Source organism: Stegostoma tigrinum, chromosome 20 (assembly GCF_030684315.1).
Source record: "Stegostoma tigrinum isolate sSteTig4 chromosome 20, sSteTig4.hap1, whole genome shotgun sequence".
In the NCBI taxonomy this organism is placed as follows: domain Eukaryota; kingdom Metazoa; phylum Chordata; class Chondrichthyes; order Orectolobiformes; family Stegostomatidae; genus Stegostoma; species Stegostoma tigrinum.
Window position 1 is genome coordinate 55300627 of NC_081373.1, and position 23738 is coordinate 55324364.

Sequence of the window (23738 nt, forward strand, 5' to 3'; positions counted from 1 at the left end):
GCCTCACCCTGCCCTATGTGCATCTCCCTATCTCCCCTTCTATGTGGTGTGTAATGTGGGACGTTGTGAAGTTGCTCATTTTGGAGCAGAGAGACTAATATTATTTAAATGGAGGAAAAGTGCAACACAAAGGGGCTAGGGGGTACTTGTGCACAAAACACAGAAAGCTAGCACACAAGGCAGAAGGTAATCAGGAAAGCTAATGGAATATTGGCCCTTATTTCAAAGGAAGTCATACTGCAACTGTTCAAGGTGCTGGTGAGACCACATCTGGAGCACTGTCAGCAGGAAAGATACCATTTCATTGGAGGCAGTTCAGAGAAGGTTCACTAGGATGATCCCCAGGATGGAGGGATTGTCTTGTGAGCAAAGATTAAACAGGTTGGGACTGTTCTCACTGGAGTTTAGAAGAATTATTTGAATTGATTTCTTACTGCCACAAGTACGGAGACAGAACAGAAAATATTGTTTTGCGTGCTAACCAGACTAATCATACCTTACATAAGTACATCTGGGTAATAGAATAGAATATGGTATTACAGCTAAAGAGAATGTGCTGAGGAAGGTCCTTTCATAAGTCTGATAACAGCAGGAAGAAGCTGCTTTTAAAGCTGATGGTATGTGTTTTCAAACTTTCATATCTTCTGTCCGATGGAAGAGGGTGGAAGAGAGTATAACCAGCATGGAAGGACTCTCTGAATATCAGAGATAATGGGAACTGCAGATGCTGGAGAATTCCAAGATAATAAAATGTGAGGCTGGATGAACACAGCAGGCCAAGCAGCAAATGCCATGCTGTGTTCATCCAGGACTCTCTGAATATGTTGGCTGCTTTCCCAAGGCAGTGGGAAGTGTAGACAAAGTCAATGGAAGGAAGGCTGGTTTTCACAATAGACTGGGCTGCATTCACAACTCTTAATTTCTTGTGGTCTTAGGAAAACCAGTTGCCAAACTAGGCTGTGATACATCTGGATTGGATGCTTTCTTTGATGTATCTATGAAAATTGATGAGTCATTGTGGACATACTGAATTCCCTTTGCCTTCTGAGGAAGTAAATTGTTGGTGTACTTTCTTGACTGTAGCATGGATGTGGATGGACCAGGATAGACTGTTGGTGATATTTACTGCTAGAAACTTGTAGCTCTCAACCATTTCCATTTCAACACCATTGAAACAGACAGGGGTGTTCCCTCCACTCCACTTCCTGAAGTCAATGACCAGTTCCTTCATTTTGCTGACATTGAGGGAGAGATTGTCTTGACAAGTAAATGCTAAGAGGATGTTTCCCCTAAGAGGGTACTGTAGCACCAGAGATCATAATCTCAGAATAAAGGGGTGCTGATTTATGACTGAGATAAGAAGGAATTTCCTCTCTGAGATCAGAGTCTTTGCAATTCCTTGCCACAGACAGTTGTTGGGGCTGAGTCCTTGTGTATATTTAAATCTGAGATTTTTGATTGGTAGGGAAATCAAGGTTTACAAGAAAAAGACAGGAAAGTGGATATGAGGAATCTTAGATTAGCTACGGTCTAATGACAAAACAGGCTCAAGGGCTGAATGGCCTATTTCTTATGGTCTAAGTCTCAACGCCTTATCTTAAATCTGTACCCCAGTCGTTGATCTCTGTATCAAGGGGAAATGTTTCTTTTTCTGCACCAAATCTATGCCCTTCATAATTTCATACTTCTCAATCATGTTCCCTCTTGGTCTCCTCTGCTCGAAAGAAAATAACCCCAGTCTGTGCAATCTTTCTTCATAACTGAAACTGTTCAGCCCAGACAACATCCTGGTAAATCTCCTCTGCTGCCTGTTTGGTGAAGTCACATCCCTCCTACAATGTGGATTCCAGAACTTAACACAATATACTAGCTGTGGCCGAACCAACATTTTATGCAGTTCCAGCATAACCTCCCTACTCTTAAATTCTATGCCTCAAAACTGAGTAGTGAGAGATTGCCGAGTTCTGAACTGCAGAGGGATCTGGTTATCTTCATGCATAAATCATAAAAGGGTTAGTATGCAGGTACAACAAGTAATTAAGAAAGCTAATAGAATCCTGTTCTTTATTGCAAGGGGAATTTAATATAAAAATTGGGTTATCATGTTATTATTATACCAGGCATCAGTCAAACCAAATCTGTAGTTCTGATCTCTCGACGCAAATGCATTGAAACCAGTTTAGAGAAGGTTCTAAATTTCCTCTAAGTAATGGAAAGTTTATTTTAATGGATAAAATCAGACAGGCTAGGTTTTTGTCACCTGAGTTTAGTAGAGTAAGCTGTGAATTATATGAAACCAAAGACCCTAAGGAGACTTGCACAGTGGATATGATGGTAGAAGAATCTTGAACTAGGGGTTACAGTTTAAAATGTAAGAGTCACCATTTAAAACAGATCAGTAAATTTTCTTCTTCAGAGGTTCAGGAGTCTTTTGAACTCTTTTCCTGAGAAAGCAGAGGTGGATAGATTCATGCTATGTGAGGGGATAAAAGTTTGCTGGGTTAGACAGCCATATGAATTATACTCTTCAAATCAGCCAAGATCTTATTAAATGGCCAAACAGGCTCAAATAGTCTACTCTTTATTTTTGTTGATACATGCACAGTAGGTCCTGTATGTTTGATATTCAAGTGTTAGCACTGGACGTCACTGAAGGAGACAAACCATTTAAATGTAACAGTAGTAATACCTGATAAGTCTCGTGTAAAGCTAAGTCCAGTTCATCCACTGGTTCTCCTTCTTACACAGCACATTCCTTCCTTAAAAAAAAACTCCAGACAGATTAAATATCCCTTTCACAAAACTATGTTGACTCTACCCAATTACTTTGAACTTACACCATCCTATTATTTTAATATCAGCTTCTAACATTTTCCCTATGGCTAATGTTATGCCCAAGTGGCCTGTAGTTCCAATTTTTCTCCTGAATGCAGGAGTTAGATTCACTATTTTTCAATCCAATGGAACCTACAGAATGTTGGGAAACGAAAGCCAAAGCATTTATCTCACCATCTACTTCTCTTAAGGCTCCAGGATAAAGTCCATTAGGTCCTGGGAGCTATCAGCCTTAAATATTAATTTTGGTGATTGTAACCGTTTTAAGATCCTTCTCCTTGTTTACCCCATGATTTATAAATATTTCAAGGATTTTGTCTGTCTTCTACAATGAAAACAGACAATTTGTTCAAGGCAGAATGACATCTTGACCAGCTGGGCCAGGGCCAAGGAATGACAAATTGGAGTTTAATTCAGATAAATATGAAGTGTTACATTTTGGTAAGACAAACCAAGCCAAAACTCTCAAAGTTAGTGGCAGGGCCTTGGGGATGTTGTCAAACAGAGAGACCTAAAGGGAGGTACGTAGTAGACAAGGTGGTGAAGACCGCACTTAACACACATGCCTTCATTGGTCAGAGCAATGAGTATAGGAGTTGGAACATCATGTTACAAGTGGCTGTACCAATGCAGAAACAGGCCATTCAGCCCATTGAGTTTGTACCAACCCTCTGAAAAGCATCCCACCCAGCCTCCTACCCTATCCCTGTATTTACCATGGCAAACCTGCCCAGCCTGCATATCCCTGAACACTATAGGCAATTTAGCTTGACCAATCCAACTAACCTGAACATGGGAGGTAACAGAACACCTAGTTTGGAGTAATATATATAATTCTGGTCACTCTACTACAGGAAGGATGTTATTAAACTGGAAAAGGTGCAGAAAAGATTTGTGAAGATATTACTGAGAAGATGTGTGACGATAAACTACTATTGAAGGTTTGAGTTCTAAGGAGATGCTGGATTGGTTGGGACCTTTCTCCCCTGGAGTGTAGGAGGCTGAGGCGTGATCTTATAGAGGGTTATAAAATCACAAGGGGCATAGATAAGGTGAGTAGCCAAGCTCTTTTCCCCAGGGGCTTTTTCTACCAGAGGTGGTGTGCATATGGAAAGAGCTAGCAGAGAAAGTGTGAGATGGGTACAGTTACAACATTAAAAAAACATTTGGAGAGGGTAGGAAGGTATAGAAGGTTATGGGCCAAATGCAGAAAACGGGAATTGTTTGTTTGGGTCACATAGTCAGCATGGACAAATTGGGCTGGAGGGCCTGTATACCCCCATGACTACATTTCTGTTACGTTACTATTTCCCATTCAGTATCTAGTCTCAACAGAACTGACTCATTTCAGCTAACAGTGTGGAGCAGGAAGAACACTGCAGGCCAGGCAGCATCAGAGTAGGAAAGCTGACATTTCAGGTCAGGACCCTACCATCTCTTGAGTTATAACCCCACTGCGAAGCCTCTTCTTCTAGGGATGCCTACCTTGAAGTTATTCGCCTCCCTCTGAAATCAGCATTCTCACTTCATTTTAGATATGCTTTTCCTTTTGAACGTTTATGGGAACTTCTTACACTTCTAGCAAGCTTTCTCTCATACTCAAGTTGCTCAATTCTTTCATCATTCTGATTGTTAAAATAATGGCCAATCTACTTATCCACTGCTAATCTTTGCAGAATGTATGCTTTTTCTTGACACTACCTCTCCTATTTAAATTTCCAGTTTGAGACAGCTGACTTAATACCCTGGAAATTATTTCTTTTTAAGAAGTCTTTATTGTCTTAGATTGTGCTGAATTCAAATTTCAACCTTGTTAAGATCCATGCTGCCTAGATGCTCCATTGTTGTCATTAGTTCGGTTTTACTGTGCATTAACAAGTGCAGAATAGTCTATATTGTTTTCAACTAAAACATGCTGATCCAAGAAATTGGCCTGAAAACAATGACTCCACCCACCTTCTAGAATATGCACCTAAAAATAATCCATGTTTACTGCTGTACCTTTTTTTGCATACTTTCCTACAGCGCTTTGAGGCCCAAACTACACTTATAAATGACTTATGTTAGATACATCAACTAGGAACCTAGAATGATTTCACATCTTAAACTTTACAACTAAGGTGATCTTTTGTTTTTGTATAAATTAAATACGTCAATTAAGAGAGCTAATCCTTTCTTTGAGCTTTCTGACTTCAATGCTCAGATTTGTCTTGATCACCGTACAGTCATGTTTCTGTAATGGTATCAGGTCATACATATTTAATTCTATTTCAGGTGACAATCCATTTGTTTTCTGCTATACCATTGTATGTATTTTACTGTTTATGGAAACACTGGCCTTATCTTCTGCGGCACTCAAATTTATATGTGTGTTTGTCTCTTCCTGCCATCGTGCTCTGTTGCCTTGTTCTTTCTCACTAACTTTCCACATTTGCCATCAGCCCTCTTCTTTTTAGAGTAATGTTCTGCTGCTTTAGTTACATTTTTTGCCAGAGCAATGGTCCCAGGACAGGCTAGGAGACCAGAAACCACAACAGAAATTATTATGACAATGTAACTACAGAAAAATAAACATAATAGTCTTTCATTTGAGTTAACCATTCAGGTATCACAAAAAAAGAGAAAAGTCTATAACAGGACGATGTGCAAATACTTTTTATTCACAATACTCAATGCAAGCTTTCAAAAAGTAAACTGCAGTGCACCTGCAATATGTTTGTGTGTTACTATATGGAAAGCAAAGCACAGTTGAAATTGTTTTGCAGATCTTCAAACACAAATTAGCACAAAGCAGGTATATTAATGAACAGAACTTGTAAACAAAACCTGTTAAAACTATGTTGGAGTCTCTGGCCATGGATGACCCGTCTAGTAGAGCGAAGATCAAAAGCACGTGCAAACAAGAAAGCAGAGTTCCAGGTTGCTCTCAATATACTGGACTCTTATCAATAACTTGGTATTCTTTCTGATCATGAGAGTGTGTTCACCATTTTGGAAAGAAAAGGACTAACTGGAGGCATCTTAAGAGAAAGCAATGTAATTCAAAATCATGGATTAAGTCCAACAGCAAATGAGTCTTTTAGCAACATGTCAAAAAATCAAAATGGCCACTACAAAAACACAGCATCCCCTTTATTGATCCCCAAACCCAAAATACTACAAAATAGAATGGTAAATGAACAGAGGCACTGAGAATTCTGGTAAAACCTAACAAAATTGGAATCTATTTTTGCTACGTTTATTGCAATTAAATTATTAAATGCTTAAAGGAAAGCAGCTTTTCATAAATTACTGTACAAGTCTCAGGAATTGAATATAGAACCCCATGCATCGGCATGTTTTAAGCTGCAAGTCCTCAGCCAAACTACTTAGCATTTCTCATATCTCCTACTTATCTGTGGAGATGCAATTCACTGATACCAACCTGTGTAAAGTACATTTTTGGGAAAGGTGAACCATTTGGATTGGAAAACTGGGAGTTTCCGCAAGCAGAATATTTAAATATTTTGCGAGGTCTTCCAAAACTACTTTTCACATCACATAATTGTATTATCTAATTCTTTGAAATCAGAGAACATTTTTATGCATGCAGTTACTACAATTCTGTGAAATGCAAATACCTTATGTTCACAGCCATTTAACGCTAAATACACACATTGTATGTAAAGATCCACATATAGCTTTTGATGCCACATTTTCACCAATATCACAACATTACAACAGGAAATATGCTGATAATATATTGTTTTTAGAGAACTACACACAAGCTTAATTAAGGCATTTACTATTTTTACTGAAAAATGAAATCTTCAAGGTTGTAACACATCTTCTATGGAGCAAGATAAAATTCAACAACTTTTCAAAAGTAACTAGAAAATAAGTTACAGAATATTGACATTTCAAAATCAAGCCAAGACACACTATGAACAAATACATTGCATTTATATATGGTAGAAATATTTTATTCTGTAATTCTACAAGATAGCAATGGCTATTGAAACAGTGCTAGTCACTTAAGACTATAGGATTATGTGACATTAAAGACACTGGAGCGCTGGCTTAGGCTTAAATCCAAAATTCTTTCATCTTATGTCTGTAATCTATTACAAAAATAATTTTAAGCTATTTCTTTACTTAGCAACTCTGCCTTCTCCCAAAGTTACCCCTTTGTTGTGATAGAGTCCTACAAAAATAATTCTAAGATTCAAAACTGCAACGCAAATTGGTTTTATGGAAGAGTAGACGGTCCCTTTAAAATGTGATATTAGTTTTTGATTCCCCCCCCCATTATCTTCTGGATAGTTTCTTGGATTGTACTCATCTTTGATACTATGTCTTTGTTACTTATTTTTGATTCTTGGCTTCGGCGATTCAAATTTTTTTTGCCAAGATTCTGCCTGTAAATGAACTTAGGGCCATAATTCAATCATTATGTATATGATAATTTAAAGCACTGAGAAGGAGTGAACATGGGGTTTAGAAGTAGACTGAGAACACATGCTGTTATGTACAGCATGCCAGCACTGCCATATGTATTGTTTCTTAATGCTTTGTCTACGTACGAAAAAATGACTGTATTACAAAAATCTTAACACTATTTACTGACATATTGAGTCATTAAAGTACAATGTAATCTTACAGACAACTTAATTTACACTCGCCAACAAGTAAGGAAAAGATTATAGGTAGATTTCCCATGCATCTGCACTCTAGTCTCCCCATACCCTAGTTGACAGTGTCAATAAGGAAATGTATGAATGACTTGTTTGATGTTATCACTGTAGATCATTTACACCCATAATTCGTAAATATAATTTTAATATGTAGCATTAAATGTCTATGATTCTATACAAATTGCTAAAATTAACACACTGTAAGCTCTTCACCGTAATTGTTCAGTTCAATTTCTCGCAACACAGTATTTCTTGCTAAGTGTGTAGTTTCCAAAGATTCTGCTTTTTACCGAACATTAAAAAGCAAAATATGTTTAGTTAAGAGTTGCCAGTTTTACACCAAACTGAAGCCTTCATAGTGATCAATGGCTTTAACTAGCTTGGTCCTAACTGTTTCTTTGTCAGTGTATTTTGGCAGATCCAAAAGATTAAAGCAGGTGTGTGCAACTGGAAGATACTCATCCCCACCTCCAGTTGGCTGAATGATAAATTTTAGGCTCTTCATTCCAATAATTGGGATACGATCACTGCCGGTTAGAAACACTGTAAAATAATTTGAAAAAAGATAGTCACTTTCAGATTCATCGTGCAGAGCAGGAAGTGAGAAACAGATAAAATCATGAATAGGTTAAGTGCCACAGAAAGTCAATTAGTTTAAAGGCTTACACAGAAATCGCTTCTTCTTTTCCAAAGGCAGTTCATGGAATACCTCCCAGAATAATTTGATGGTAGGATGCTCTGCCCAGTATTCCCCTCTGTATTCAGTATTCTATACAAAAAACACATATAGCTGCTTATTTGAAAAGTCAAGAAGCTTAGGTACAAACTGATTCAATTTAGGTATTAGGTTAGGAACAGAGAAGGAATAGGCCCTCAAACCTACTGCAGCATTCTTCTTCATGGTTCATCATCAACCTCAAGCAATTTTTCTGCTTTATTTCCATATCCTTTCATATGATTAGTATCTGTAAATCCATCAATCTCTCTTTTGAACATACTAAATGATTGCTTCTCCAGTCCTCTGGGCTAGTATATCACACAAACTGAATTCTGTATGGCTGCAAGGTGGGCAGCACAATTATCGCATGCAGGGAGATAACAGGATAGAAACCAGTTGCCTGAGGAATTCCCCACAGGCAGACAGACTTGCATTTACACAGCATTTTGTTATCTTAATGGTCCACAGTGTTTTACAACCAATGGAAAGACTTTGAAATGCTGTCATTGTTGAAAAATAGGAAATGCCATAGCCCATTTATACACAGCAACATCCCAAAAACAGCACAAAATGAGTTACTGGATCATCTTTATTTTAGGTGAATCATTCTGGAATAAATTTTGGCCAGGGCTCTGGGGTGTATCAGACTGAGGTGCTACTGAGGCATTATAGGAAGTTGTTCACAGGTGAGTTTAAAAATTGAATGTTCAATTTGAGCGCTGGATTGTGAAGAGAGGTAGTTCAACTCTGTGATTCATCCCTCCAGAATAGGATGATAGATCTTCAAATTTTCCAGTTTTGGAAGAAGATTCAGGACGTTTCATCAGGCAGGCCAAAAATGTAATGAGAGGGGAACACAATTAGAAGTTAGGATGTTGAAACAGTGCTACCGTGATAGAAAGCATTCCATGGTGTCTTCTGCCTTTGTTTTTCCACTTGTTAAAGGACATGGGTTTGACTTGTGAAAAAAATGGCTATAGTGTTATTTAATACAAAAAATGTATAAGATGATAGATTACAAATAGATTAAGCATAAAACAAACATTTAAGAATTAGGAAGCAATTTTTTATATATAGAATCCCTACAGTCTGGAAACAGGCCCTTTGGCCCAACAAGTCCACAATGACCTTCAGAGCATCCCACACAGACCTATTACCCTAAAAACCACCTAATCTACACATCCCTGAACACTATGAGCAATTTAGCACAGGCAATCCACCTAACCTGCACATCTTTGGACTGTGGGAGGAAACCGGAGCACCAAGCCGCCGCCCATGCAGGCACGGGGAGAACGTGCAAACTCCACAGACAGATGCCCGACGGTGGAACTGAACCTGGGTCCCTGGTGATGTGAGGCAGCAGTGCTAACCACTGAGCCATCTTGCCACCCAATTTTAAAAAAAATCTTTACCCCTCCCTGTCCGGGCCATTACTAACCACTGTGACCGTGCCATCTCTAATATCAATTTAATGTCAAAATGGTGAGAGTGGTATGACCAACGTTTTTCTTTCAAATATGAAAACAGATTTGTTTAGTGTTCCAAGAGTGAGATTCTCCAGTGGCATTGTGATAGAATGTAAAGCAAGATTATGCTACAGAGCTAGCAACATCATTAGATGTTGGATAGCCTTCTATTATAGAATCTGGCCCTATAAACAAATCTCAATTTTGCAATTTTTTTTTCCTATCAAAAAACGGGTGTACACCATGCAAGACACCAGTGTGGAGCTGGATGAACACAGCAGGCCAAGCATCTCAGGAGCACAAAAGCTGGCGTTTCGGGCCTAGACCCTTCATCAATGAGGGGGCTGGGGAGAGAGTTCTGGAATAAATAGGGAGAGAGGGGGAGGCGGTCCGAAGGCGGAGAGAAAAGAAGATAGGTGGAGAGGAGGGTATAGGTGGGGAGGTAGGGAGGGGATAGGTCAGTCCAGGGAGGACGGACAGGTCAAGGAGGCAGAATGAAGTTAGTAGGTAGGAAATGGAGGTGCGGCTTGAGGTGGGAGGAGGGGATGGGTGAGAGGAAGAACAGGTTAGGGAGGCAGAGACAGGCTGGGCTGGTTTTGGGATGCGGTGGAGGAGGGCAAGATTTTGAAGCTGGTGAAGTCCACATTGATACCATTGGGCTACAGAGTTCCCAAGCGGAATATGAGTTGCTGTTCCTGCAAACTCGGGTGGCATCATTGTGGCACTGCAGGAGGCCCATGATGGGCATTTCATCTAAGGAATGGGAGGGAGAGTTAAAATGGTTCGCGACTGGGAGGTGCAGTTGTTTATTGCGAACTGAGCGGAGGTGTTCTGCAAAGTGGTCCCCAAGCCTCTGCTTGGTTTCCCCAATGTAGAGGCGGCCACATCGGGTACAGTGGATACAGTATACCACATTGGCAGATGTGCAGGTGAACATCTGCTTGATATGGAAAGTCATCTTGGGGTCTGGGATGGGGGTGAGGGAGGTGGTGTGGGGGCAAGTGTAGCACTTCCTGCGGTTGCTGGGGAAGTTGCCGGGTGTGGTGAGGTTGGAGGGGAGCGTGGAGCGGACAAGGGAGTCACGGAGAGAGTGGTCTCTCCGGAAGGCAGACAAGGGTGGTGATGGAAAAATGTCTTGGGTGGTGGAGTCGGATTGTAGATGGCGGAAGTGTCAGAGGATGATGCATTGTATCCCGAGGTTGGTGGGGTGGTATGTGAGAACGAGGGGGATCCTCTTAGGGCGGTTGTGGTGGGGGGGCGGGGTGTGAGGGATGTATTGCAGGAGACGGTTATGAATAGGTTAAGTGCCACAGAAACCCATGGGGTGAATGTGAAAACTCCACACACAGTTGTCCAAGGATGGAATCGAACCTGAGTCTCTGACGCTGTCAGTCAACAGAGCAATCTACTGAACCACCACGCCCATTTCTGTGGTTCCACAAATGTCTTGATCGTACCCACTACAACTAAGTACAAATCATTGATTTACACCACTAAAAGAGCTTCAATGTCAAACCCTGTGGAACCCTGTTGGAAACTAGTTCCAGTTACAGAAACATCCTGGATGTGAGTTTGCTTGCTGAGCTGGAAGGTTAGTTTTCAGACGTTTCGTCACCATTCTCGGTAACATTAGTGAGCCTCTGATGAAGCGCTGGTGTTATGTTCCACTTTCTATTTATCTGTTTAGGTTTCCTAGGGTTGGTGATGTCATTTCCTGTTCTTTTTCTCAGGATGGCAGATGGTAGATTGGCTCCAAATCAATCTACCATCTGCTGAGAAAAAGAACAGGAAATGACATCACCAACCCTAGGAAACCTAAACAGATAAATAGAAAGTGGAACATAACACCAGCGCTTCAGAGGCTCACTGATGATGTTACCTAGAATGGTGACAAAACGTCTGAAAACTAACCTTCCAGCTCAGTGAGCAAACTCACATCCAGAACCTCAACCTGAGCTACAAATCTTCTCAAAACTCGCTAACAGAAACATCCCTCTATCATCAACCTCTGGTTCTGAAAATAGCTGAGAGACAGGAAGCAATGTTCTTTCTTTTTTGATCAGTCTGCCCTGTGGGACCTATCAAAAATCTTCCTACAGTCCAAGTACACCACAAGAAGTGCACTGCCCTCATCAATACACTTGGTTACTTCCTCAAAAGATCATATTTTTTCAACATGATCTTCCTTTAATAATTCCATGCTTTCTCCAAGTAATCAGTCTCTCCAATTGCAGATACATTCTGTCCCTCAAAATTCCTTCTAATAACTTGCTCATCACTGAAGTCAGACTGACAGGCTTAGAATTTGTTTGGGGTTTACGTTCACATGCAATACTCTTTTATATCTACCCATATGACCTCAATTGATGATCCTTCCAAAATATCATCCCTTCTCACCGTTACAATTGATTCCGTGATCAATATTGTGACTCCATCTCCCCTTCCATCTCATCTGATTACACTGTAACAGAAATGTTGAGCTGCCAAACCATTTAGCACAGTTATTTCTGACCCAAGTTCCTCCGTTATGGACTGAATACTAAATTCTACCATGGTATGATTACTATTTTCTACAGGATCTGTTACTCTGAGAATTTATTAAATCTGCCTCATTACACATTTTCACCCATTTGGATTCTACATTTACCAATTCAAGAACACTTCTTGCTATCATACTTATTCCATCCCATATCAACAATATCACCTCATCACCCTTTCCTTCTGCATCTCCTTTCAAAGTCACATGCCCCTGACTAGTTAGTTCCCAGCTTTGATCTCTAATGACCATGCCTCCATAATGGCTATGAGATCATACCTGCAATATACAATTAACCTGTACTTGTGCAGTTAATTAAGCTATTGTGAACCAAATATTATATACATGCTCACCACCCATAAAGGCTTGTTAAGTTCACCTTTTTATGAGTTCAGTTTCCAATTTTTCCACTATGTTTACTTTTTCCTATGTTTGTACACTGTTGCTTCCTATCCCGCTCTGGATATTATTATCTAAATAGCTGCTCTGTGATGCTACATTTCTTTCCTTCGTAAGCTTACATTTTCTATCTCCCAAACCACTATCCTGTCCCCTAACTAACTTTAACCTCTCTCTACAGATCTAGTTATTTAATTTGCTTGGACTCTGGTCCCAGCAGGGTTCAAGTGAAGCCCATCCCACCAGAACTGGCTCCCTTGTACCCTGTACTGGCCAATGTCATACAAACTGAAACACGTTCCATCCACACCAACATTTGAGCCACACTCCTTTCACTTTATTTACCCTATGCCAATCTGCCTCTGCCATTCCCTGATTGTGGCCATACTTCCAGCTGGTGTTGCCCTACATTCCCTTCCTAAATCTCTCAGTCTTGATGTCTTCCTTTAAGTTAGAAACATAGAAAAACCACCCATAAAACATGATTTTTGACTTCAGTTTTGGTTGCATGTCCTGATACCTCTCTCTGAATATGCTAAGAATATTGTAGATAAAAAATACTTAGGTGTGTTGTGAAATTTTGCTACATTAGAGGAACTTTATATCTATACACAGTTTATGTATTTCCTACGCACAGCAAGCTGTTGCTGTTTAGAACATTGAGCATAGAACAGTACAGCACAGAACAGGCCCTTCAGCCCACGATGTTGTGCCGACCTTTGATCCTCATGCATGCACCCTCAAATTTCTGTGACCATATACATGTCCAGCAGTCTCTTAAATGTCCCCAATGACCTTGCTTCCACAACTGCTGCTAGCAACGCATTCCATGCTCTCACAACTCTCTGTGTAAAGAACCCGCCTCTGACATCCCCTCTATACTTTCCTCCAACCAGCTTAAAACTATGATCCCTCGTGTTAGCCTTTTCTGCCCATCAACTCTATCTATGCCTCTCATTATCTTGTATACCTCAATTAGGTCCCCTCTCCTCCTCCTATTCTCCAATGAAAAGAGTCCGAGCTCAGTCAACCTCTCTTCATAAGAGAAGCCCTCCAGTCCAGGCAGCATCCTGGTAAACCTCCTCTGAACCCTTTAAGATGACTTGTTAATAGAACACAAGAATTGAAAGCAGTAGTAAGGCAGTAGATGGCCCCTAATGAAGACACAGGTGGGACCAGTTAGTGTGATAACTTAATGCAAGTTGCGCAAGATGTTTTCAGTCAGTTGCACAATGGCAGAAACTAGTAGCAATTCACGTTAGTCAATGCCCACAGCCATCAGGTGGTGATCAATTATATCAATTTAAAGATACCTGTGGTGGAGAGTAAGGTCCAGGCTTCTTGCGTAGACATCATCGCCAGCAGAACAGATTCTGTTTTGAGCACCCACTGCTTGGTACAGGCCAAGAATTCACTTTAAATTTAGTAAGATCTTTTATCATGAAGTATCTTTCTAAGTTCATCACAGGATGGGGGCTAGGCCAGCATTCATTGGCCATCCTTAATTATCCTCAATGATAATCAGCTACTTCAGTCCTTGGGGTGCTGTAAAGAGAGCTCCAGGAATACGACTAGCTACAGTGAAGGAATTGTGTTAGAATTCTAAGTCAGGACGGTGTGTGGCCTACCGAGGAACAAGCTGGCAGTGGTATCATGTATCTGCTACTCTTTTACTCTTAGGTAGCACTGGTTGCAGCTTTGGAATGTACTACTAAAGGGGCCTTGGCAACCTGCTGCAGTGTAGAACACACACACCACTGCCACTGTACATGGGTGGTAAGGGCCCAAATGTGTAACGTGGTAAATGGGTTAACAATCAAATGGGGATAGTAAGAACTGTCGATGCTGGAGGAGTCGGAGATAACACAGTGTGGAGCTGGAGGAAGACAGCAGGCCAGGCAGCATAAGAGGAGCATGAAAGCTGACGCTTCAGGTCAGGTAAGGGTCCCGGCCCGAAACATCCACTTTCCTGCTCCTCTGATGCTGCCTGGCCTGCTGTATTCTTCCAGCTCCACACTATATTATACCAACCAAATCAACTGTTTTGTCTTGAATGGTGTCAAACCTGAGTGCTGTTGGAGCCGCATCTGCAGACAAATAGGAAGTATTGCATCACATTCATGACTTATACCTTGTTGACGATGCACAGAGGCAACACGAGGTGTTAATTGCCACTCAATTCCTTGCCTCTGACCTGCTCCTTCACCCCCAGTTCAGCTGCCGGTCAATGGTAACCACTACAATGTTGACAGTGATGGACTGGTGGCAGAGGATTAATTTCCTCCTTGTCTGAGATGGTATTGGCCTGGCACACACAACATGAATGTTACTTATCACCAACAGCCCAAACTTTGGCACTATCCAGGTCTTGGCACCTATGGAAATATGCTGCTCCAAGACTGAAGGATTTTCAAATGATACTGAATATTGTGCATCAGCGAACATCCTGCTTCTGATCTTATTACAGACGGAAAGTTATTAGTGAAGATGAGTTGGCCCAGGAGACTATATGCTGAGGAACTTCAGCATTGACATGATTGACTTCCACAAATAACTACATTAACCTTTATTTGTGCGATTTAAAACACGTGGACACTTGTAATTGCTAAGCATTTCACATTTAACATATAACCATTAGACAAAAACCTGTATGCAATTTGGCAGCACTGCACTTATTCAAAGTTGGAATCTTATTCAAATAACACTAAAGTAAAATCAGTTACGTTCCTCAAAATTTCTGGAACATGCTTTTTCAGGAACGGTCACACTCACCTTTTCCCATTCCTTCCAGTCATAATTTGCATTTCCAATCACCATTGCCTGTAATTCGTTAGGCTGGAAGAGCTGAAGTACCTTTCCACCGCACACTTTGTGAAAACCTTCATAGAAACCATCAAATAAAGGAGCAATCGACTTGTTGAACACATAGTCCACGTATGCATCCACAAATTCCTGCCTGAAAATATACAAGCAACATTTTTTAAAGTGACTTATATATAAATACTGCCACTAGAGTCTGTAAATATCTACATAAGCAGACTATTTCCCTTTCCATTAAGAAGATTTCAAAGATGTCAATTCAAATCTCGATATTGAGCCCAAAGGCCTCGTAAAACTGCACTCTACGTATTGGTGTGAAAACTTTTAAAGAATAGATGAAATGTTATACTACCTATCTGCTGCACTGAGAGAGACTGGGCAAGAGTGAGTACACTTCATAACTGCATATTGGAATCGCTACCTGTCAAATTTTCAGTGGCAAATAGCAGATGATGGTGTCATCTCTTTCTCATTATAAATGATTGCCATTAGATTTTCTTCAAAATCTGAACCAGTTACTGTCAGGGTATTTCTGGAAACAAAGATTTGGCCCACATCATCTGGTCATCATCGAAAAGGTCCCACTAACAGCAATCCTATTAAAAATTGGTCTATTTACATATAAATGAAATTTTACAGCCAGACTTGAGTCTAGGCTGTTCAGAATGTTTCTACTGCAGGAAACCAGTTAGGATGTCCCCTTTTTTGTGGTAAAAGCAACTGTATTCCAACAGATAACATGCTCAAATTCCTAAAGCCACTTTGACAGCTACTAAGAGATGCTAAATGCATAAGATAATTGAGGTATAAGCATTGAGGTGTCAGATGGGCAAGTTATTGCCAAACGGCACCCCTTTATTTAAAAGATCAAGAGAAATGGGGAACAACAGATCTTTTAGTCTTACATCAGCAAGAGAGCAAATGCAAGAATCTATTATAAAGGACATGATAAATGAACACTTGGATAATGATGACCTGACTGGGCACAGTCAGCATGGATTTGTGAGCAGAAATTCATGTTTGACAAACTTTATTTTTGCAAAAGGATTCTATGAACAAAATTGATAAAGGGGAGCTGATGGATATCATATGCTTAGATTTTCAGATGAGGTGCCTCATAGGAAGTTGGTTAGCAAAATTAAAGGATAGGAGCTAATGTGTTAGAAAAGATTAAGAATAGGCTAACAGGCATAAAACAAAGTAGGAATAAACAAGTCATTTGCATGTTGGCAGACTCTGATGAGTGGAACACTTTAAGGATCAATACTTGGGCCCCAGCTCCTCATATGATTTGGAAGTGGGGACCAAATGTAATTTTTCATATTTGCCAGTGGTACAAAACTAAATTTGGAATGTATGTTGTAAGGATGTAAAAACAGTTGCAGAAGGATTTGGATAGGTTCAGTGACTGGCCAAGAGCGTGGCAGATGAAATATAAGGTGTAAAAATGCGAATATGGTAGGAGAAACAGATGCGTACAGTATTCTTGTACGCGAGGTCAGAAGGTGTGGATGATTGTGAATCTTTAGAATAATCTATCCAGAGGACTATGAAAGGCTAGTTTAAGTAGGTTTGAAGAATAGATTAATAGGTTACTGATTACCAAGAGCATTAGATGTTATGGGAAAGTTTGGTTAAAGGTATTCAATTAGGAGTGATCTTATAGAAGTTTATAAGATCATGAGTGGCATGGACAGGGTGAATAGCCAAGGTCTTTTTCCCTGAGGTGGAGGAACTAGATGGCATTGATTTAAGGTAAGAGGGGAAAGACTTAAAAGGGACCTATGGGGCAACATTTTCATGCCGACGATGCTGTGTGTATGCAACGAGCTGCCAGAGGAAGTGGTGGAGGCTGGTTAAACAACAATATTTAAAAGGCATATGGATGTATATATAACAGGAAGGGTTTAGAGGGATATGGGCCAAATGCTTGAAAATGGGACGAAATTAATTTAGGATATCTGGTTGTGATGGATGATTTGGACCGAAGGGCCTATTTCCGTGCTGTATGGGGAAGCCATTTGATATATCAAGAACATTACTTTCAATTAAACTACATCAAAAAAGTTGGTGATTGACTGTTATGATTGGTCAAGATGTTAGGATTGCAAATGAACAAGGGAGCTACTGTCCCTCATACCCTACTTTTAATTCAAAAAGGGTGGAATGGTTTGTACATGTTCTTCTACCTAAAGGAGTGGTTGCTTCATATGAATAGATATAGCTTCCAGCAACCATAAGTCAAACCTACAGAGAGCCCAACTGATAATGTTCAAATTGGCTGTTGTATAATTATCAGAAATTTGTTACCCAAATAGAATCTAATTTTAGACATTACAGCTGAGTTTTACAAGCATGAGATAGTTGAATATGGGCAGTACACTGTTTATTCCAAATAGTTGAAGGGATGTGCTGCTGGATACAATCTGCCAGTCGTTGGGATGAACAGCCTACAGATTTGGCATCACATTGGCACTAAAATTCTTAGACATTGCTCATTTGTGTGGCAGGCAGAATATCTTTTTGGCTTGACGAAGCATCCCATTAATGGAAAACACTTGTGTTGTCGTCGTATAAAAGCTCAAAGTTTTGAGATACTCCTTGCTGAATTCTTCAGGGCAACACAGCAAACAGATTTGTGAAATCAAACAATACTGTCTTCCTCACGAAGAATAAATTGTCATTCCATTCATAATATGGCACTCTTGCGTCTGTCCCAATAAGTGCAAGACGAAAAGCTTTGCGTGCATGTTTTTTTTCCAGCAATGCTCAAGGTCTGTTCTTACAAGTGACTATTTGACTTCAAAGTGAACTATTTAATGACACTGCAAATATACATTGCATAACTTCAGTTTTAATTAGCAGACAATTTGAAGTAGCCAACTTTGAATTAAAGGTAGATTGTATTTTCAATACCTAAGCTTGGAAGAGACGGGATGCTTTGAGAGCCAGCTTTTTAAAAAAAAATCAATCCAAGGCATGACAGAGATCACCAAGAAATAAAGGAAAAAGTAGAAAATAGTGCTTGATTGGCTGTTCGGGGGAAGAAGGGTTCTTGTACTCCCTTTAAACAGCATTAAGTGCACTACTCACTCGCTCTCACACCTCCCCACAATCTAGTCGAGTGGAGATCTGACCATGTGTAAATTTCTACAGGCAAGTAAGAATGCAGACAAGTAAAGCATTTACATTTATCTTTCATCATCATTTGAGTCCATTTAAAATTGATAATATCCATAATAAAAATTAACAAAATTAAACAGTCACATTTAGTGTCACCTTACATTAAGCACAATTATTGTAATCAACAGAACATGTGCAAACAAGGTGAAACTTTTACAAAAGTACATGAGGCTTTAGCTAGTAGTTTTCTGCAGTGTATCTGAACAAGTCATCTTACCTGTTATATTTAGTGACAGGAATATTGGCACCATCTGGAACCAACTCTTTAACTTCAGTTACATCAAATTTTTCTACTGCAATCTGTTTAATTAGATGGAAAATTGCATGTAAAAGTTGCCAACAAATGTAAAATAGTCACTGCACTCAGTTCCCAGAAGAAAAAGGAATTCTACCCCATACCATATAGAATACACCTAGGTAAGGAGAGACCACGGCCTCTTGCGTGCCTTTTCTGGATTTATTATCCATGATGGCTTCTATTTTTAACATCTCTATTTTAATTTCAGATTTTGAGGTTCTCTTCCCTCTTTTAACCTAATCTTACACAGCTGAAATCTCGTAAGGAATAGAAAAGCACATTGATGCCATATTAAAAAAAATGAAAAACCCAACATTATGTGCCTTTATGTTTTAGAAAGTACCAAGAAGGTACCTTCTAGCTGAGTGCCAATCCCATGAAATACAGATTGACAATTTCAGAAAACTGCAGTTCAAGGATTAAAATTTGGAAACTCAATAAATCATGCAGTCCTGCGAATGGCTGAAAATCTGAGTCCCAAATACCATAGCGCTTGAAAGCAGAAAAGAGACTGACCTACCCAAAGTTAAATTACTATAGAAATTGAGATATAAAAAGGGACACTATGAAAATCAACTTGCATCAATATAGTGCTTTACGCTGTTGCCAAGTTACTGTATGGCCTGCCTGCCAAGGCGATGCATACTGGATCACAGGTGGCATCACCATTTTCCTCTGTCATCAGTTAATGTCTTGCAAATGTGAGATTCAGTGTAAAATGTCTAGGCCATCATATTAGCTTCAAGCATCCTTGAAGCACAGCTTTGGGCATACTACTGTTTGTAGGTCTCCGTTTAAGTTGCTCTACAGAAATCCGTTTAGTATGCGAATGTGCTCCAGCAAGCATGTTCACTTCTGCTTGCTCAGTGCTCATGTTTGAGAGCTTTTCCATTGAGATATTTGGCATATTTGTCATTTGGTTTTTCCATGATATGGCCAGAATGGGTTTTAAACAGCGAAGAAAATTGTTGAACTTCCTTGAGGCTATTGCAAGCTATTTCATGCTTGACAGCCATATAAGGTGCTGAATATCCTAGCCTCAAACGGGTGGCTCAGTCCTAAGAATCAGTTAAATGTTTATTCCACATTCAAGTCTCTTCACCTTTGTTGAGCCTAGAGTCAGAGTCCCTACAGTGTGGAAACAGGTCCTTCACCCCAACAAGTCCATACTGACCCACCAAACAGAATCCTACCCAGATCCATCCCACCACCCTTTCCCTGTAACTCTGCATTTCCCATGGCTAACACATCTAACCTACATGAAAACCGAAATCACTGCGGATACCATCAGTCAGGAACAAAAATAGAAGTTGCTGGAAAAGCTCAGCAGGTCCGACAGCATCGGTGAAGAAAAATCAGAGTTAATATTTTGGGTCTGGTGACCATGCCACAGAACAGAGAATTTTTTCTTCACGGATGCTGCCAGACCTGCTCAGCTTTTCCAGCAACTTCCGTTTTTGTGTTACACCTAAGCTACATATTTCTGAACATTATGGGCAACTCAGCACAGCTGATACATCTAGCATGTACATCCTTGGACTATTGGAGGAAACCAGTGCACCAGGTGGAAACCCATGCAGGCACAGGGAGAACGTGCAAACTCCACACAGACAGTCAAAGAACAAAGAAAATTACAGTACAAGAACAGGCCCTTCGGCCCTCCAAGCTTGCGCCGATCCAGATCCTCTATCATCCTTGGATGAAACTCAACCCAGGTCCTGGCACTGTGAGGCAGCAATGCTAACCACTGAGCCACCATGCCATCCTTCACTACAACATTCAACACTGTTACAGCAGGACAGTTAAAGTAATGCGTGCAATTCCACATTATACCAGGGATGTGATTGCATTGGAGACGCTACAGAGTTTCAGTTAGGAGGAGAGACAGGGTAAACTGGGGATGTTTTCATTGAAGTAAAGGAGATCTAGGGGGACATAATTTACATGTATAAAATAATGAAGGGCATAGATTTAAGACAAGGAACAGGAGGTTTAGAGGGGACATGAGGGCATTTTTCTCACTCAGAGGGTGGTAGAACATTGGAACTCACTTCACTCAGACAGTGGTAGATACAGAAACCTTCATATCATTTTAGTAGTATTTAGATGTGTTCTTGTGACACCAAGAAATATAAAGCTGTGGGCCAAGTGTTAGAAAATGGGATTAGAATAGTTAGGTAGTTGTTTCTGACTGGCACACAGACCTGATAGACTGAAGGGCCATTTCTTTTCTGTAAATTTCCGAGTATGATTCTACAAAGGTTTGAAGAAAATCAGCTTTTCAGCAAAACTTTGCAGTTTCATTTTAATTTGACCAAGGGACATAGGCATCACTGGGTTAGGGAAGTAGTTACTGCTCACCTCTAATTTCCCTTGAGAACGTGGTACTGAGTTGTCTTCTTAAACAGTTGCAGACTGTGGTAAGAAGGTACACCCATTCTATTAGGAAGTTCTAAGTATTTGATCAAGCAACAATGAAAAAATGGTGGTATAGTTCCAAGTCAGGATGTTGTGAGACTTGAGGGAAACTTTAAGGGGCAGTGCTCCTATGATCTGTTGTCCTTGTCCTTCTAGATGGTAGAAGGCTTGGGTTTGAAAAATGCTTTTTAAGAAGCCTTGCTGAGCTACTGCACTGCACCTTGTAGACAGTACACACAGCAGCATCACTGCCGTGGAGGGTCTGAATGCTGAAGGTGTTTGATTTGAAGTGTCAAATCAAACAGGCTGCAGTTCCCTAGATGGTGCCAAGGTGTTTAATTATTATCGGAGCTGCACTTGTGAAGGCAAATTGAGTGTAGTCCACTACATTATATTTCTGACTTTTGCCTTGCATGCAGCAGACAGGCTTTGGGGAGTCAAGATATGAATTATTAATGAATTCCTTGCCTCTGACATACTTCTGTAGCTACAGTATCTATATGGCTAATCCAGCTCAGTTTCTGGCCAATGGTAACTCCAAAAATAATAGGAGCTTCAGCGATTGGATGTTAAAGGGAGGTGGTTAGCTTCTTTATTGATGCTCATTGCCTGGCATGTGTGGGGCAGGAATGCTAACAATTATTTACCATCCCCCAAGCTTGGACGTTGTCCACATCTTGCAGCACTGAAATACCATGTTAAACCAATCCATAGAGTCGTGAATGGTGCTGAATGTTGTGCAATCAGCAAACATACTCACTTCTAACCTTGTGATAGAAGGGAATCTCATCCTGAACAGTTTGACAGCACAATGTCCAGCAGTCTCAGGGTGACAAATGGAGTTAAACAGGCTCGGGTATAATTTTCTCAAAGCTCCTGACCTTTACCTTCCTTGCAGATATAGAAGAAGTTTAAGCTGCACACTAGGTCAGACAGCAAACTCTACAATCTGACCAAGCTGAAAGTGAGGACAAAAATAACACATATCCTACTCTATACTTCTTTTACACTCATTACACACACAGAAACTCAAATACGAAGACTTATGGATTGTCTGGCCGACGTCACTACATTATTCTTCTCGATTATAAGCATAAAGAAAATTTCAGCCATTGAACTGGGAGTCATATCTTCACCCAAATGCATAACACCCCACTGAAAATCAACAAATTCTGCTACCTTGGGTCCACAGTAGCATATAAATCTGTGCCTTGATGCACAGCTTGATTTATGCAGAGTTTGCTACTTTTGGCTGACTCTCAAAACATAATGGAATATCACTACAAAATTGCCAAATCAGCATATCCCTATTTGTAAAATGTGAAATGACACTTTTTAAAAATGGCTTTATCTACTTACACATATTTCAGAGACTCGAACCCTTAAATTTCTGTACATCCACAGTCATTATTTACTTCTGGAGATAGCAAGAATTGCAGATGCCGAAGTCAGAGACAACACTGTGGAGCCGGAGGAGCACAGCGGGCCAGAGGAGCTGGAGAGTTGATGTTTCGGGTTGGGACCCTTATTCAAAAGAAAAATCTGAAGAAGGGTCCCAGCCCGAGGTGTCATCTTTCCTGCTCCACTATTTACTTCTCATATGCTTTCATACAATATATCTGATATCTTCTTTTCAACTGAACCCAATTTTATCTCCCTAAAGATGTCTACAGTCCCTCTTAACAGCAAATTTCAAAACCTTGTTCTTTTATCCAAGCCCAAACAATCCATAGAGAGATTAAAGTGCATCCAGCACTGGCCCTCTGGATATAAAATTTTCAACTATACTATTGTTTGAGTACAGCAATCTATTCCAATGGTTTTCTGTTAACCAGCATTGAACCAATATTCTTCCTAGCATTATCAAGCTGATTTCTTACAACAGGCATCTCAAGAAGTCTCGTCCAAAGCCAGCTGAAAATCCCATGTACAAACTGTATTTTTCAGTCAACAGTGAAGTATTCCACGTAAACAGAGCAATATTTCTCCAGTCCAAACTGGTTGTTCAGTAGTTGTCACTCAAATTGTCAATAAAAAGTTACATTTTACTAAGCTTAAGATTTCAATTTTTAATAAGGTTCATAACAGTGATGCAGAAGTGAAAACAGTAAGCTATCACCAGATTAGATGACTTTGCCAATTGAGCTCCTGATTGGACAAGTCTACTGTGAAGCCTATTTTGGAACAATGTATAATAGCCACAAATAATTTCTGTTTTAATCTGCTCGTGCTAAATTCTGAGGCTGTGTTCAGGTTCAAAGCTGTAGTGATTGTGAACACTGAGTTTGCCAAAAGACTATACACCCAAAAAGAATTTTCAATCATCACATTCACAGCGTTTCCTTACCTGTCAAAATCAATCTCCCTTCAGAATCACATTATACTTGCCATG

At 40.1% G+C, this 23738-nt stretch overlaps 1 protein-coding gene across 2 annotated transcripts in view; it reads right to left on the bottom strand.

The window, feature by feature from the left end:
- Positions 1-5474: 5474 nt before the first annotated feature.
- The window catches only part of herc4 (HECT and RLD domain containing E3 ubiquitin protein ligase 4), a 104975-nt gene continuing 86711 nt past the window's right edge, over positions 5475-23738 (bottom strand). The window contains exons 21-24 of one of the 2 annotated variants that reach the window (XM_059653175.1): positions 18848-18930; positions 15400-15583; positions 8175-8277; positions 5475-8051 (exon numbers count right to left, since the gene is read on the bottom strand). In XM_059653175.1, the coding sequence (XP_059509158.1) occupies positions 7843-8051; positions 8175-8277; positions 15400-15583; positions 18848-18930 (579 nt within the window). In that variant the 3' untranslated portion in view covers positions 5475-7842. Of the gene's footprint in view, positions 8052-8174; positions 8278-15399; positions 15584-18847; positions 18931-23738 lie in introns of those variants that run through there. The other variant, XR_009446986.1, reaches the window with a different exon arrangement.